The sequence below is a fragment of the Rana temporaria genome, chromosome 1, assembly GCF_905171775.1.
Source record: "Rana temporaria chromosome 1, aRanTem1.1, whole genome shotgun sequence".
In the NCBI taxonomy this organism is placed as follows: domain Eukaryota; kingdom Metazoa; phylum Chordata; class Amphibia; order Anura; family Ranidae; genus Rana; species Rana temporaria.
The window spans coordinates 58,412,363-58,430,414 of record NC_053489.1 but is presented as its reverse complement, the minus strand read 5'-3'; the positions used below and the strand labels follow the sequence as shown (position 1 = coordinate 58,430,414).

The 18,052-nt window shown below is 44.9% G+C and overlaps 1 protein-coding gene across 1 annotated transcript in view; it reads right to left on the bottom strand.

Moving 5' to 3' along the window:
* Nucleotides 1–17,716, bottom strand: part of IL7R (interleukin 7 receptor) — a 75,128-nt gene extending 57,412 nt beyond the window's left edge. The window contains exons 1-3 of the mRNA XM_040338295.1: nt 17,652–17,716; nt 11,728–11,894; nt 4,814–4,955 (exon numbers count right to left, since the gene is read on the bottom strand). Coding sequence (XP_040194229.1) covers nt 4,814–4,955; nt 11,728–11,812 — 227 coding nt within the window. The 5' untranslated portion in view covers nt 11,813–11,894; nt 17,652–17,716. The remainder of the gene's footprint in view (nt 1–4,813; nt 4,956–11,727; nt 11,895–17,651) is intronic.
* Between the last annotated feature and the right edge of the window lie 336 nt (nt 17,717–18,052).

Genomic DNA, 18,052 nt, shown 5'->3' with positions numbered 1-18,052 from the left:
CCCATATTTAAAAAGGGAACAAAGTCTTTACCAAGTAACTATAGACCTGTTAGTTTAACTTCTATAGTTGGGAAGATACTGGAACGTTTAATAAAAGACCACATGGATGAGTTCTTGCTGGAAAAAAACTATTTAAGCAGCAAACAACATGGATTCATGAAAGACAGAAGATGTCAGACAAACCTGATTTCCTTTTGTGAAGAGGTAAGTAAAACCCTGGACAGAGGCGTGGCTGTGGACGTGATATATTTGGATTTTGCAAAAGCGTTCGATACAGTTCCGCACATGCGGCTCATGTGTAAGGTAAGGTCTACAGGATTGGATATATCAGTTTGTAAATGGATAGAAAACTGGTTGAAAGACAGAATTCAGAGAGTCGTGGTTAATGATTCTTACTCTGAATGGTCCAAGGTTATCAGTGGTGTACCCCAAGGTTCAGTGCTGGGACCCTTACTTTTCAATATATTTATAAATGATATTGGGTCTGAGATCAAAAGTAACATTTCTGTCTTTGCAGATGACACCAAGCTATGCAGTGGAATAACGTCCTTGCAGGATGTCTCCAATTTACAAGCCGACCTCAATGCTCTGTCTAATTGGGCGACTGAGTGGCAGATGAGGTTTAATGTTGATAAATGTAAAGTTATGCACTTGGGGGCTAAGAATATGCATGCATCATACATACTAGGGGGAGTACAACTGGGGGGATCTGTAGTGGAGAAGGATCTGGGGGTTTTAGTTGATCATAAGCTCAATAATGGCATGCAATGCCAAGCTGCGGTTTCCAAAGCGAGCAAAGTCCTTTCTTGTATTAAGAGAGGTATGGACTCCAGAGACAGAGATATAATTTTGCCCCCCTGTACAAATCATTAGTAAGACCTCATCTGGAATATGCAGTTCAGTTTTGGGCACCAGATCTCAAAAAGGACATCGGAGAACTGGAGAAAGTGCAGAGAAGGGCAACCAAACTGATAAGAGGCATGGAGGAGCTCAGCTATGAGGAAAGATTAGAAGAACTGAATTTATTTACTCTTGAGAAGAGGAGAATAAGAGGGGATATGATCAACATGTACAAATATATAAGGGGTCCATACAGTGAACTTGGTGTTGAGTTATTCACTTTAAGGTCAACACTGAGGACAAGGGGGCACTCTTTACGTCGAGAGGAAAAGAGATTTCACCTCCAAATACGGAAAGGCTTTTTCACAGTAAGAGCTGTGAAAATGTGGAACAGACTCCCTCCAGAGGTGGTTCTGGCCAGCTCAGTAGATTGCTTTAAGAAAGGCCTGGATTCTTTCCTAAATGTACAGAATATAACTGAGTACTAAGATTTGTAGGTAAAGTTGATCCAGGGTAAATCCGATTGCCTCTCGGGGGATCAGGAAGGAATTTTTCCCCCTGTTGTAGCAAATTGGATCATGCTCTGCTGGGGTTTTTTGCCTTCCTCTGGATCAACTGTGGGTATGGAGTTGGGTGTATAGGATTTTACTGTGTTTTTTATTTTGTTTTTTTATTTTTTGTGGTTGAACTGGATGGACTTGTGTCTTTTTTCAACCTGACTAACTATGTAACTATGTAACTATGTAACTATGTAACTTTGCACTACAAGTGCAAAGTGCACTTGAAATTGCACTCAAAGTGCACTTGGAAGTGCAGTCGCTGTAAATCTGAGGGGTAGATCTGAAATGAGGGGAAACTCTGCTGATTTGATCAGTAAATTATGTGCAAGCTAAAATGCTGTTTTCTATTTTCCTTGCATGGCCCCCTCAGATCTACAGCGACTGCACTTCCAAGTGCACTTTCAGTGCAATTTCAAGTGCACTTTGCACTTGTAGTTTGCACTTGTAGTATAGTATAGTACAGTATATTACCAAAAATATTGTGACGCCTGCCTTTACACGCACATGAACTTTAATGGTATCCCAGTCTTAGTCCGTAGGGTTCAATATTGAGTTGGCCCACCCGTTGCAGCTATAACAGCTTCAACTCTTCTGGGAAGACTGTCCACAAGGTTTAGGAGTGTGTCTATGGGAATGTTTGGCTTGGCTTGCAGTCCCTTTCTAATTCATCCCAAAGGTGTTCTATCGGGTTGAGGTCAGAACTCTGTGCAGGCCAGTCAAGTTCCTCCACCCAACTCATCCATGTCTTTATGGACCTTGCTTTGTGCACTGGTGCACAGTAATGTTGGAACAGGAAGGGGCCATCCCTAAACTGTTGCCACGAAGTTGGGAGCATGAAATTGTCCAAAATGTTTTGATATGCCAACGCTTTAAGAGTTCCCTTCACTGGAACTAAGGGACCAAGCCCAACCCCTGGAAAACAACCACACACCATAATCCCTCTCCACCAAATGATATGGACCAGTGCACCAAGCAAGGCCTGACCTCACAAATGCACTTTTGGAAGAATGGTCAAATATTACCATAGACACACTCCTAAACCTTGTGGACAGTCTTCCCAGAAGAGTTGAAGCTGTTATAGCTGCAAAGGGTTGGCTCACTAAATATTGAACCTAAGGACTAAGACTGGAATCCCATGAAAGTTCATGTGTGTGTGTCCAGGCAGGCGTCCCAATATTTTTGGTAATATAATGCATGTTTTGGTATGAGTTAAATATACAGTGAGGATCGAAAGTTTGGGCACCCCAGGTAAAAATTTGTATTAATGTGCATAACGAAGCCAAGGAAAGATGGAAAAATCTCCAAAAGGCATCAAATTACAGATTAGACATTCTTATAATATGTCAAAAAAGTTAGATTTTATTTCCATCATTTACACTTTCAAAATTACAGAAAACAAAAAAATGGCGTCTGAAAAAGTTTGGGCACCCTGCAGAGTTAATATCTTGTACTGCCCCCTTTTGCAAGTATCACAGCTTGTAAACACTTTTTATAGCCAGCCAAGAGTCTTTCAATTCTTGTTTGAGGTATCTTTGCCCATTCTTCCTTACAAAAGTCTTTCAGTTCTTTGAGATTTCTGGGCGGTCTGTCACGCACTGCTCTTTTAAGGTCTATCCATAGATTTTCAATTATGTTGAGGTCAGGAGATTGTGAAGGCCATGGCAAAACCTTCAGTTTACGCCTCTTGATGTAATCCCCCGTGGATTTTGTGGTGTGTTTAGGATCATTATCCATTTGTAGAAGCCATCCTCTCTTTAACTTCAGCTTTTTCACAGATGGCATCAAGTTACCATCCAAAATTTGCTGAAATTTTATTGAATCCTTTTTTCCTTCTACTCGTGAAATGTTCCCTGGGCCACTGGCTGCAATACAACCCCAAAGCATGATTGATCCACCCCCATGCTTCACAGTTGGACAGATGTTTTTTCTTATTAAATTCTGTGCCCTTTCTTCTCCAAACGTACCTTTGCTCATTCCGGCCAAAAAGTTCTATTTTAACCTCAACGGTCCACAGAACTTGTTTCCAAAATGCATCAGGCTTGTCTATATGTTCATTTGTAAAGTTTAAACGCTGATTTTTGTGGTGAGGATGTAGAAGAGGTTTTCTTCTGATGACTCTTCCATGAAGACCATATTTGTACAAGTATCTCTTTTTAGTGGAATAGTGTACCACAAATCCAGTGTCTGCCAGATCTTTCTGGAGGGATCGTGCAATCAAACGTGGGTTTTGAATTGCTTTTCTCACAATCCTGCGAGCTGTTCTGTCTGATATTTTTCTTGGTCTTCTAGATCTTGCTTTAACTTCCACTGTTCCTGATGACTGCCATTTCTTAATTACATTCCGAACAGAGGATATTGACATCTGAAAATGCTTTGCTATCTTCTTATAGCCTTCTCCAGCTTTGTGAGCGTCAACTATTTTCAGTTTCAGTTTTCTAGACAACTGCTTAGAAGAACCTATGGTGCTGATTGTTGGGGCAAGGTCAGATGAGTCTGGGCATTTAAAACCTTTGAGATTGACATCACCTGGTCTTCCCAGACGATGATTGATAACAATCCATGACATTGGCAGGTCTCAGATTTGCAAAGGGGGCAGTGCATGCTAGAAATTCTGCAGGGTGCCCAATCTTTTGCAGACGCCATTTTTTTGTTTTCTGTCATTTTGAAAGTGTAAATGATGGAAATAAAATCGAACTTTTTTTTAACATATTATAAGAATGTCTAATCTGTAATTTGATGCCTTTTGGAGATTTTTCCATCTTTCCTTGGCTTTGTTATGCACATTAATACAATTTTTTACCTGGGGTGCCCAAACTTTCGATCCCCACTGTATTTGGGGGGGATTTTGACAGGGTACCTGATTTTGACAGGTACCCACTCTCCCACTTCCGTTCAGATTGCGCAGCCCCCTCCTTCCCCTGCGGCCTTCTGGGACACATCACAGATCCCAGAAGATTGCGGGACCAACCAGATAGAGCAGCCGGCTTTACAGATGGCTTCCTTGTGCATGCGCAGTTGGAGGCCGACTGTGAAGCTGCAAGGTTTCACTGCCAGTTTCCCTTACTGAATATGCCAGCGCCTGCACCCAAAGCCAATAGAAGAGTCGGCTCGGGTGAGGACATTGCTGAGGTAAGTGCCCTCATATTAAAAGTCAGCAGCTACAGTATTTGTAGCTGCTGACTTTAAATTTTTCTTTAAGACTATCTAAAACTATCGAAACTTAAATCTAAGGACAAAACAACAGCTTTCACCAGAACAAGCATTCCCCCCTATTCTTGTTACAATGGACACCCGTGGAGATACAGCCAATAGAATCCTGACAGAGGTCCTATCCTGTCGCTACTTTGGATGGTCTCGATTGTGTCCTGGTCATTTGACCTTATATCATTAGGCAAAGATTTAATATTAATTACCATATGTTGAAGTAGGTGATGTCTGTGGTCTCATAAGGCCTTTCCGTAACAAAACAAGTAAATGTTCTTTCACTCAAACGTAGCTTGGAAAAGCACTCAAAGTTCCCAGAAGTCTTCATTTCATGTTCAAGGTCGTCATCATCTTAAAGGAAATGAACACATTCTTTGTTAGAAGCATAATTCTGAAGTAAGATGAAGCTGAATTTATTTATTTATTTAGTTTGGATTTCAAAATACATGTATTGACTTTCTCATGAATACACATGTAGCTCCCTCCTAGGTGCTAGGTTAGGTAAATGTAGTAACTGGCTCACTGTAATCAGTTGAGCTGCATGTGATTGTTTTGGTCTGTTTTGTGTTTCACTGATCGTAGGGTTGATTGCTTCCTCCTGTCTGTCTGGAAAGGTTCTGGAAGATAGTGGGCTGGGGAAGTTTAATCAGCAGCTAAATATTTATGCAGCCCTGGTCAATCCCTGGGAAGGAGCATAAATAATCTGACACTGAGAGCAAAGGGGTCTTCGTCCTAGTGGAGGAGATCTGGGCTTGAAGGGCTGCTGCCCCAGTTCCAGCCCCAGGGGCTGCTGCCCCAGTTCCAGCCCCAGTTGCTGCCCCAGGGGCTGCTGCCCCAGTTCCAGCCCCAGTTCCAGCCCCAGGGGCTGCTGCCCCAGGAAATGCTCATCTCGAGCCCAGGGTGAACATGCCAATTTAGACCCCCCTCCCCAAGATGTATGGGCATTATGTGTCAGCAAAAATTCACCCACCCCCCAAAAATTGAGCGCTAATCTGCATGTTTAGCTCAAATCATCTACCCCTCCCTCCAAAAAAATCTCTCTTTCTAGCCCAGACCCTCTACCCCTCAAATTTCCCCTTCAAGCACAAATCCTCCCCCCCCCCATCCAGAAACCCCCTCCCAGCACAAATCCCCCATCCTAGCACAACTGCCTCCACCATTTCTCCGCCTAGCACAAATGCCTTCCAATGATGCCTATAAGCACAAATCCCCCTCTCAAAAAAAATGTCCCCTCCTACCACAAGTCCCCTCTTCCCCACCATATTACCTTTTCAAGCATAATCCCCCATCCTAGCACAAATCCTCTTCCCCTATCTCCCCTCTAAACGCAAATCCCTCCCAAAACACCACTCCTAGCACACCTCCACACATTTCCCCTCCAAGAACACTTCTTACCTCCTGCTGCCCTCCCCAAATTTCCCCTCTCAACACAAATCCCCTCCCCCCAATCTACTTTTCGTGCCCCCGAACCTTACATAACATCACAGTGCCCAGAGCAGCTTCCCTTCCTGCCCACCCCTTGTCCTGGCCCTGTGCTGCCCTCCCGGACAGGCTTTCCATGTGTCTGCTGTTCATTGAGGTCCCAGCTAAGCTGGGGGTAGGGGGGGGGGGGGTATTCTGAGTTGCTGGAGCTGACTGGGGGATTTTCATCTGGGGATCTGGTCTGGTGTCAGTGGAAAAGGTGTTTGGAAGATATTGAAAAGAGGCATCCAATTACTTGTTCTGCATACAGACGTCAAAACTTTGTCAGCCAACAAATACAAAACTATGTGGTTTTTCAGCTCTTTAGCGCCACCCTTTGGGAAACTTCTGCTAATGTTGTGTTATGGTTAGCATTGCTTCTGAAAATGCGTGTTTGTACTTTGGATTTTTCTTTCTGACGGACTTGTGTTCACACAATCGGATAATCCGACATCACACATTTGTTGTCAGAAAATTTTAAAGCATGCTATCCAAAATTTGTTGTCGGAAAATCCAACAACAATTGTCCGATGGAGCATACAAATGGTCGGATTTTAAGACAAAACCCTGCCATCACACAATTCCTGTTGGAAAATCCGATTGTGTGTACGAGGGCCTTAAAAGCCTAAAAGTGGTTGTAAACCCTTACAGACCACTTTGACCTACAGGTAAGCCTAGATTAAGGCTTACCTGTAGGTTCAAGAAATATCTCCTTAATCTACACGGTTAAGGAGATATTTGCAAGAAATACAGCACTGATGTCTACGGCACATGCGCCGTAGACAACGGTGCGCAGGCGCACTGAGCGTGCCGCTACTAACGGCCGTTAGTGGCGGCTCCGGTGCACATGCGTGGGAGTGATGTCGTCGCTGCTCCGGCCAGTCACAGCGCCGGAGCAGTGATACCCGGAAGTCACTCCGGGTATCATGGGAGCGAAGGAGGACGTGTCCGAGGACAGCTGCGGGGCTTCGTTCTCAGGTAAGTGATTCATAATGAGCTAGTATGCTATGCATACTAGCTCATTATGCCTTTGTCTTGCAGGGTTATTTTTTTTTCTTGAAAAGTGTCAGAAGGTCAGAAGGTTTACTCTGACCTCTGATATCAACAAGGCATTTTCCTCCAAACAACTGCTGCTCACTGGATATTTTCTCTTCTTTCAGAAAACTCAGACCAGCCATCTGGCACCAACAACCATGCCACGTTCAAAGTCATTTAAATCCCATTTCTTCCCCATTCTGATGTTCGGTTTCGAACTTCAGAAAGTTGTATTCACCACGTCTAGATGCCTAAATACATTGGGGTGGATTCAGGTAGGGGCGCGCACTACTACGGAGGCGCAGCGTACCGTTTTTACGCTACGCCTCCGTAAATTACTTGAGCTACGCTTCATTCACGAAGCATTTGCTCCGTAATTTGCGGGGGCGTTGCGTAAAAGTGGACGGCGTAAGCGCGCGTAATTTAAATGATCCCGTAGGGGGCGTGGATCATTTAAATTAGGCGCGTTCCCGCGCCGAACGTAGTGCGCATGCTTCCGTCGGGAAACTTTCCCGACGTGCATTGCGGTAAATGACGTCGCAAGGACGTCATTTGCTTAGACGGGAACGTAAATGGCGTCCAGCGCCATTCACGATCCACTTACGCAAACGACACAAATTTCGGAAAACGCGACGCGGGAACGATGTCCATACTTAGCATTGGCTGCGCCTCCTAATAGCAGGAGCAGCCTTACGACGGAAGCGCCGTACGCAAACGACGTAAAACTCGAACGCCGGGCGCGCGTACGTTTGTGAATCGGCGTGAGTATGCAATTTGCATACTCTATGCTGACCACTACGGGAACGCCACCTAGCGGCCAGCGTCAGAATGCAGCCTAAGATACGACGGCATAAGAGCCTTATGCCAGTCATATCTTAGGCTACAGTCGGCGTATCGAGCTTTCTGAATACAGAAAGTCGATACGCCGGCGCTACTTAGCAATTACGCTGCGTATCTATGGATACGCAGGCGTAATTGCTACCTGAATCTGTTGTTGCCATGTGATTGGCTGATTAGCAATTTGTGTTACCAAGCAATTGAACAGGTGTAGCTAATAAAGTCATCGGTGAGTGTATATTTTTTTGGAAGCAGAGGCCCTGTGGAATAAAATGTTATCACACGATATTTGCACAACTAAATGCGTATTTTCAGCAAATAAATACAATAAAATGAATTTTAAAGCGCACACAATAGAATACCCATTTTTTTTTTTGGTATCATATAAAAGATGGGGTTGTGTCAAAAAACACATTCCACATGTGTTGGGTGTAAGGAGACATGTATGTTTTATATTTCTTTTTTTGTTTTGTTTTCTATATGACTGAATGGTCTCTTATGACACATAGTCATTCTTTCACCTACATACCCGAAATCATTGGGTTACAGTAAATTGTTAATGTGTTTGCTCTGTGAACAACAATTCAATGCTTTACTGGGTACGTGCAAAAAAATGCAAGTTGGAAGACTAACCCATGCCTGCTCTTTGATATATTTTTTACTCTTGTTTTTGTAAAAATTTAAAATTTCAAACAAAATTGATTTGACAAAATTGTGAAGACCCATGAATAGGCAAAAACGACTAAGTTGTCCATGGGTGATGCTTTAAACAACCTTTACAAGTTATCAGCTTATTATTAACAGCGAATAAATATCTTGAAATTATTGCTCACACTTCGATGTTTGCAGCAATACCTCACGTGTGACGCAATTGTTGTTTATAAACACTGGAGTTCTCTATGTGAATGCTGGAATTCCAATTCGTGCATGGGGCAACCTGGTTGCTTTTCATTTTTATGTATTTACATTTTTAACACTTTTTTTTTCCATTTAACTTTATTGCTATCACAAACAGCTAACAAACCCCCTTTGTGATAGCATGGACAGGTGACAGGTACTCTATATGGATACATCGGAGGTCTTTTGGACCCCCAATGTCTCTCTTGCAGCTAATCAAGCACAGATTGTGCTTTTATGGATACAGAAGAATGAGTAAACTGAAACCAGAAATTGTTAAATGCTTGTTGCTTCTGATTTCATTAATTGCAGAGGTCATTGGGTAACACATGTTCCCTGAGCTCCTCCCGCTCTCTATCTTGATGTCAGTTACTGTGGTCTTGGCCGCCCCGAATGGGAGGAGGCAGCTGTGCAGCCTCCCAGATCACTTTTACTGAATACTCGTTATAAATGGATCGGCAAACAAAGTGCATCTACAGCCAAAATTTGTTTTTCCTTTTTTGCATAGAGCGTTAAATACCGTATTTATCGCGGTATAACGCGCTCCCGCGTATACCGCGCACCCCCAAAGTGACCCCCAAACCTGTGGAAAAAAAGTTATTTTTGTACTTACAGTTTTGGTGTTTTGCACGGCGTCCATCGGCGGCCTCGTCGGGTCCGGCGTCCTTCTGCGGCTTCGGGTGTCCTCTTTGGCGGGTCCGGCGTCCTTCTGCGTCGTCGGGTGTCCTTCTGCGGCGTCGGGTGTCCTTCTGCGGCGGGTCCGGTGTCCTCTTCGGCGGGTCCGGTGTCCTCTTCGGCGGGTCCGGCGTCCTCGCGGCGTCCTCGCTCGTTTCCCGCGCCGAGTTTTGAATACTGCGCCAGCATATGCCAAGCGCAGTACACTCGGGCAGGCTCGGCAACTGTCGCGCTCACATCCTGTACGTCCAGGACGTGACCGCGGAAGAAGCCGAGACTGGCCGAGCCTGCCCGAGTGTACTGCGCTCGGTATATGCCGGCGCAGTATTCAAGACTCGGCGCGGGAAGCGGGTATCGGCGTATATCGCGCACCCACGATTTTGCCCTGATTTTCAGGGCAAAAAAGTGCGCGATATACGCCGATAAATACGGTAGTTAACTCTTTTCAAGTTGCCGTCAATTTGCTGATGGTGTCTTTACTTCCTGTCTCAAGACACAATAGGAGGCAAGTGGCAGTTTGATCTGATTCTGGTGTGGACCAAAAAAAGTTTCCTGTAGGAATTTGGTCTGAATTTGATGCAAATTCGACCATAAAATCTGTATGGCCGAATTTGCATCGCACATCGCACAGACATCGCATGTGATTTGCAGTGCAGTGCAAATCACATGCAATTTCCGACATTGTGGCAGAGTGAACCCAGCCTTATTCAAAGGGAAATTCTCTTTTAGACAATTCGGACCTCTATTCCGGATATCACAATGGCACAATTGGGCCTCAACGCTAGCCGGCTGAAGAGTTAAGACTAAAGCATGCCCTTTTGCAGCTGGTACACATAGACCTTTACCTATTACTTATGCTAAGAGGTACCTAGCAGGGGATATTGCACCATTACCTAGCCATTCTCCTAGAGTGCACACTAGATTAGGTACAGTATAATTATTCCCATTGTAGGTAATTATATGCACTGTTTATTGTTGACTTTAGTTTCATTAGTTAATCACAGTCTAGTGGTACAGAACTCTATTCTAAGTTATCTTGGCATAGTGAATACACCGTCTGGTATATTATATCTAAATTTACCTTCTGTATACTCATTTATGCTCAAACCACCATTCATTCTAAACCATAACAATACATTGAGTTAATTTACCATTAAACCATCTTGTGTCTATTTCCTGGTACTAATTCACAACCAAGTGAAAGGTATCTTCAATTGTGCTCTTATAAGTGCTTGCAGTGACTTTCACTCAACCAGGTGTGTCAGAGGGTTGAGGTTTTTTTTTGGAGTTGAGGCGCAGAGAACTTACGGGTGAAACTCGAAAAATTTGAATATCGTGCAAAAGTTCATTTATTTCACTAATGCAACTTAAAAGGTGGACACATCGGACACTTTTGAAGGTCTTTTGGAACCATTGTCATTTATACATCGATCAGTGCTATAAAAATGCTCTGATTACTGTGTAAATGACACTGGCAGGGAAGCGGTTAACCAATAGGGGGCGAGGAAGGGGTTAAGTGTGTCCTAAGGGGTGATTCTAACTGTGGGGGGGGATGGGCTACAAATGACAGGACAGTGATCATTGCTTCCGATGACAGGGAGCAGTAGATCAGTTTCCTGTCACTAGGCAGAACAGGGAGATGCCTTTTTTACATAGGCATCTCCCTGACACGATCGCGGGACATCGGCGGACATCGAGCCCCCCACGGCGGCAAATTCAAAGCAGCGTACAGGTACGTTGCTTTGCGCAGCCGTGCCATTCTGCCGACGTAAATGTACAGAAGGTGGTCGGCAAGCGATTAAAGTGGAACTTCACTCTCTCAGTCAACATTGACTATTTGTAATCTTTATGCTGCTAGCGTTAATTAATGCATAGGAAAGTATATCATATTTACTTGTGACAAATCTTATTTATTTTACATTCAGTACATTCAGTTACTTCCGCAGAGGTGATCAAATACCACCAAAAGAAAGCTCTATTTGTGGGGAAAAGGGACGTCAATTTTGTTTGGGTGCAACATCGCACGACTGCGCAATTGTCAGTTAAAGCGACGCAGTGCCGAATCGCAAAAAATGGCCCGGTCATTGGGCAGCCAAATCCTCTGGGGCTGAAGTGATTAACTGGGGAAAAGGAATCAAGCTCACAAACGGATTTTAATGTGTGTGTGGCCTGATTAAAACCTCGGTCGGGACAGATAGGCTGTAAACAATGTTCTTACCTGGCGTGTCGGTAGAATCTCCACTTTGCCCCAGAGAAGAGCCCACCACCAGCAGGAAGAAAACTGCGACAGCTGAGATGTGCATCGCTCACACTGACAGGATGAATGATGCTTCTGCTGATCGGCTGCCAGTAAGCACTTTTAAGTAACCACAGTCAGGAAGAAACCTAAAAACACCAATGAGAGCGAAGAGTGAGGGAGGAAACTGCACCGATACAGAGATGAGTGTGATGTGACAGATGCACACATTAGAGTGCCATGACCATTTATCACACTTTTTTACTTACCATTGATGAAGAACCATAGGGCCAGATTCACAGTTGTAATACGCCGGCGTATCTACTGATACTCCGGCGTATTTTCAAATTTGCCGCGTCGTATCGTTGTTTCGAATCCTCAAAACAAGTTACGACGGCTTTAGGCTTCGATCCGACAGGCGTGCGGCTTCATACGCCTTCGGATCGTAGGTGTAATACTCCGGCGCCCGCTGGGTGGAGTTTGCGTAGTTTTCCGCGTTGGGTATGCAAATTAGCTGTTTACGGCGATCCACAAAGGTACGAGCGTTCGTCGCATTCTCTTACGTCGTCGCTAGTCGGCTTTTCCCGTCGCAAACTTACGCCTGCTATTTCATGGCTTTGATTTAGACCAGCCATGTTAAAGTATGGCCGTCGTTCCCGCGTCGAATTAAATTATTTTTTTTTTTTTGCATAAGACGTTCGGGAATACGAAAGGACGTAACGCATGTCGCCGTTCAAAAAACACGTTGGGGCACCGTAATTTCGCGCAAAAATGTAGAATAACGTAGAACGTTCGGCGCGGGAACGCGCCTAATTTCAATGGTACACGCCCCATTTGAATTAGGCGGGCTTGCGCCGAACGCATTTACGTTACACCGCCGCAAGTTTACAGGCAAGTGCTTTGTGAATCAAGCACTTGCGCTGAAAACTTGCGGCGGTGTAACGTAAACGAGATACGTTAGGCCGCAGCGCAGGTACCTGAATCTGGCCCATAGTACATACCTGACCTGTCCATGTCCCATTCCCCACTACAGATCTGGGTTTTAGGCTACCCACAGACAAGATCTCCTCTTAACGATTTTGGCCCTGATCCACGTAGAATCGGGCAAATCTGCGGCGGCGTAACGTATGACATTTACGTTACGCCGCCGCAAGTTTTACGGGCAAGTGCTTGATTCACAAAGCACTTGCCTGTAAAGTTGTGCTGGCGTAGCGTAAATCCCCCGGCGCAAGCCTGCCTAATTCAAATGATCTGGGTAGGGGGCGTGGATCATTTAAATTAGGCGCATTCCCGCGCCGAACGTACTGCGAATGCGCCGTCCCTAAAATTTCCAGACGTGCGTTGCGCTAAATGACGTCGCAAGGACGTCATTGGTTTCGACGTGAACGTAAATGGCGTCCAGCCCCATTCACGGACGAGTTACGCAAACGACATAACATTTTCAAATTTCGATGCGGGAACGACGTCCATACTTAACATTGGCTGCGCCTCCTAATAGCAGGAGCAACGTTACGACGAAAACGACTTACGCAAACGACATAAAAAACTACCGCCGGGCCCACGTACGTTTGTGAATCGGTGTAAGTAGGTAATTTGCATACTCTACGCTGAAAACTACGGGAGCGCCACCTAGCGGCCAGCGTGAGAATGCACCCTAAGATACGGCGGCGTAAGAGACTTATGCCAGTCGTATCTTAGGCTAATGTCGGCGTATCTTGCTTTCTGAATACAGAAAGTAGATACGCCGGCGCAGATTTGAATTTACGCGGCGTATCTATGGATACGCCAGCGTAAATTCTATCTGAATCTACCCCATTGTAAAGGATACATTTTTTTTTTTAACTATCAAGCATGTTAGACTTGGAAGTCTCTGATCACCACCATTACTGGTATTAATAAAATAAATGGATAAAAATTCCATAAATATATCCCATAGTCTGTAGGCGTTATAACTTTTATGCAAACCAATCAATATACAGTAAAACCTTGGTTTGAGAGTAACCTGGTTTAAGAGCGTTTCGCAAGACAAGCAACATTTTTAAATACATTTTGCCTTGATATACAAGCGATGTCTTGATACAAGAGTAGCGTCACGTCATAACTGAGTATAAAAGAGAAGAGAGGCGCCTCTTATGCCTCGTACACACCACCGGTTTTTCCATCGGATAAGAAACCAGCGGTTTTTCAGACGGAATTCCTGTCAAGCCTGCCTTGCATACACACGGTCGGTCACACAAAAGTCTGAGGAACTTTTGACTGCCAAGAACGCAGTGATGTAAAAGACTCAGCATGCGTCGATTTGTTTCCGAGCATGCACGTTTTTTTTACCCGTCGGAAAACCATACAGACGAACGGTTTTCCCGCCAGGATTTTTTCTTGACGGGAAAAAAGAGATCCTGCTCTCTTTTTTTTGTCCGGCAGTTTTTCCGTCAGAAAAAATGCGATGGAGCATACTCACGTCCGAGTTTCCCGACGAAAAGCTCTCATAGCAGTTGTGTACGAGGCATAGGTGTAGCAATTTGGTTACATTTAATGAAGGTACAACATTTAGCAACTCACATGGTTGATGATCAAAAGCGGCACATCTAGGTATGCAGGCATCCGGGGGTAAAGCTGTCCACATAGACTGTCCTCCTCACCTCCATTAACATCATCCTTTTCACGTTGCGCTCCACGAGTGGTTCAAGCCTCACTTTCAGATCGCTCTTCTGCAGGGTAGTCTTCCCGGTTATAATTGCAGACTGAGGCCCCTTTCACATTGGACCTGTAGCCGCGGTGGCGGTATATCGCCGCTAAAAATAGCGGCGCGATATTGCCGCGGGAATTGGCCGATAGCGGTGCGATATTAACCCCCGCTAGCGACCGATAAAGGGTTAATACCGCCCGCAATGCGCCTCTATAGAGGCGCATTGCGGGCAGTATTGCCGCGGTTTCCCATTGTTTTCAATGGGAAGGAGGTGAAGGAGCGGTATACATGCCGCTCCTCTCGCCGCTCCAAAGATGCTGCTGACAGGAGATTTTTTTGTTTCCCGCCAGCGCATCGCCTCAGTGTGAAAACCCTCGGGCTTTCACATTGTGTCTGCAGTGAAGGAGTTTTTCAGGCGGGATAGCAGCGCTATTTCTAGCGCTGTACCGCCTGAAAAACTCCGCAATGTGAAAGGGGCCTGACAGTGGTGAGAGCTGGTGGTGTGGGGGATGGTCTATGTATGTGGACAGCTTTACCTCAGATGCCTGCATACTTAGATGTGCCTGTCTTAATCACCAACCATGTGAGTTGCTAAATGTTGTACCTTCATTAAATGTAACCATATTGCTACACTAATGCCGCACACACACGATCGGAATTTCCAACAACAAATGTTCGATGTGAGCTTTTGGTCGGATATTCCGGCTGTGTGTAGGCTTCATCGGACATTTGCTGTCGGAATTTCGACAGCAAATGTTTGAGAGCTGGTGGTTCCCAATTTTTTCAGACAAAAAAAGTTCTTGTCGGAAATTTCGATCGTCTGTATGCAATTTCGACGCACAAAAATCAGACGCATGCTCGGAATCAATCCTACGCATGCTCGGAATCATTGAACTTCATTTTTCTCGGCTCGTCGTAGGGTTGTACGAGATGGCGTTTTTGACGTTCGGAATTTCCGACAGCATTTGTGTGACCGTGTGTATGCAAGACATGTTTGAGCCAACATTCCGCCGGAAAAAATTTCACGGTTTTGTTGTTGGAATGTCCGATCGTGTGTACTCGGCATTAGAGGCGCCTCTTTTCTACTCTGTAGCTCCTGCTGGATTTTGCTTCTAATCCCCTTGTGGAGGCTTCCATTTGTGGATGGACATTTTATGGTTACACAACCACATTGCTATAATCTTTTTATATGGACTATAAACTGAAGGTATTATGAATAAATGGTTGTGGAATGAATCATTTGAGTTTCCATAATTTCTTATGGGAAAATTTGCTTTGATATACGAGTGCTTTGGATTAAAAGCATGTTTCTGGAACAAATTATGCTCGCAAACCAAGGTTTTACTGTACACTTATTGGCCCAGATTCTCAAAGACTTACGACAGCGTATCTCCAGATACGCCGTCGCAAGTCCGAATGGCCGCCGTCGTATCTATGCGCCTGATTCATAGAATCAGTTACGCATAGATTTGGCCAAGATACGAGCGGCGTAAGTCTCCTACGCCGTCGTATCTTGGGGTGCATATTTACGCTGGCCGCTGGGTGGCGCTTCCGTTGATTTCCGTGTCGAATATGTAAATAAACAAGATACTCCGATTCACGAACGTATGTACGCCCGTCGCAATTAGTTACGCCGTTTATGTAAGACATACGCCGGCGTAAAGGTAAAGCAGATCTCTAGGTGGGCTAGCCCATGCAAGGTATGGACGTCGGAACAAGCGTATCTTTTTACGTCGTTTACGTAAGTTGTACGTGAATGGGGCTGTGCGTAGGTTACTTTCACGTCACAGGCATTGAGCCGGCGTATCTTTGGGCGTAAATACGACGTGATACTGAGCATGCGCGAGCATGCGCCGTTCGTTCGGCCATGCATCCACATGGGGTCATGCTTAATTTAAATACAACACAGATAAAAACAAGATAAAAACAGCAAATTCTTGCAGCTTAAAAATATATGTGCATGGAAACGCCATGGTGAGTTATAAAAAATATTTATTTGTTTTGTTTAAAAATTTTCGGTCTTTTTATGTTTATATTTCAAAAAGTAAATAAAAAAATGGTTATGTAGGGATTAAACCTTCCAGAGCTCAAGGGGTTAAAGTGGTTGTAAACCCTCACATACAGCCAGTGAATTGATTGGCCTCAAATGATACAGAGAATAAATAAATCCTCCTATATACGTTGTATCTGATTATCTATGGCAGTTTTTCCCTATACATCAATTCTAAGTGCTGAATTTACACAGGATCCCCCCAGGGGGGTTCCCTATGATAAGGACAGGTGACCCTGCCCCCTCTTACGCACCATGGACATCGACAGGATTGCATCGCTGGAATTTATTTATTTATTTTTTAAATAAAGGACTTGTCCAACTGTGTCTGTGTGTTTTTTTTTTACAAATGTTTACACTTTCTTTGTGAAATGGTAGGGGTACAATGTCCCGTTACCAATTCACATAGGGGGAGCGGGATCTGGAGTTACCCTTTGTTAAAGGGGGCTTCCAGATTTCGATAAGCCCCCCGCCCGCAGACCCCGACAACCACCGGGCAGGGGTTGTGGGGATGAGGCCCTTGTCCCCATCAACATGGGGACATCCTCCCCATGTTGAGGGCATGTGACCTGGTACGGTTCAGGAGGGGGGGGTGCTCTCTCGTCCCCCCCCCCCCCTCTTTTCCTGCGGCCTGCCAGGTTGCATGCTCGGATAAGGGTCTGGTATGGAATTTGGGGGGACCCCCACGTTTTTTTTTTTGGTTTGGGGTTCCCCTTAATATTTATACCAGACCCAAAGGGCCTGGTAATGGACTGGGGGGGACCCCTGCCATTTTTTTTTCAATGACTTTGATCTGTATTGCCGGGACCCGAAAATTCATGAATAACCGCGAGTAGTTTTAAATTCCTTGTTTTCCTTTAGAAATTTCATTTTGTGCAGGGACAGTTCTAAACACAGGAAACATGCGCTAATTTACAGGCATACTCTAGACACCCCCCAGGTACAAAATTTAAAGGAATATTTCACTTTTATTGTTTTACCTTAAGCATTATTAAAATCACTGCTCCCAATTACATTGATACATGTCCCCTGGGGCAGGACCCGGCTCCCCAAACACGTTTTATGACAATAACTTGCATATTAACCTTTAAAATGAACACTTTTGTTTTTTCATGTTCGTGTCCCATAGACTTTAACGGCAGAGCACGCTGGCAAGATCTGTAGTCCTACCTCTTTAAAAGTCTGTGAGGCCAGTCTGTGCTGAGACTTCATATTCCAGAGTCCTTTTGCAGCTGCTTCCTGCAGCTTAGTACAGTCCCTCTGATTGGCTGATGTAACCGTGCCTTTAATTGGCTCCTCTCCTGCCAATAGGAGCACATGGGAGGCTGTAGAGCAGGGGTGATCAACCTTATACAGAGCAAGGGCCACTTAAGTGACTTGGTAACCGGTCACGGGCCACAATGAGCAGAGCAGGTGGATGACAGCCCACTCGACTCTATAGAGCCCACTCTACTCTCAGCACACCAAACTTGCAGGCAATAGAAGTCTATGGCTCAGTGTAGGTAACCTACAGGTGCACTTCTCTGTACCTGTGGATCAGTTTGAAAGCAGCCCAGTAACCACTGCAGAAC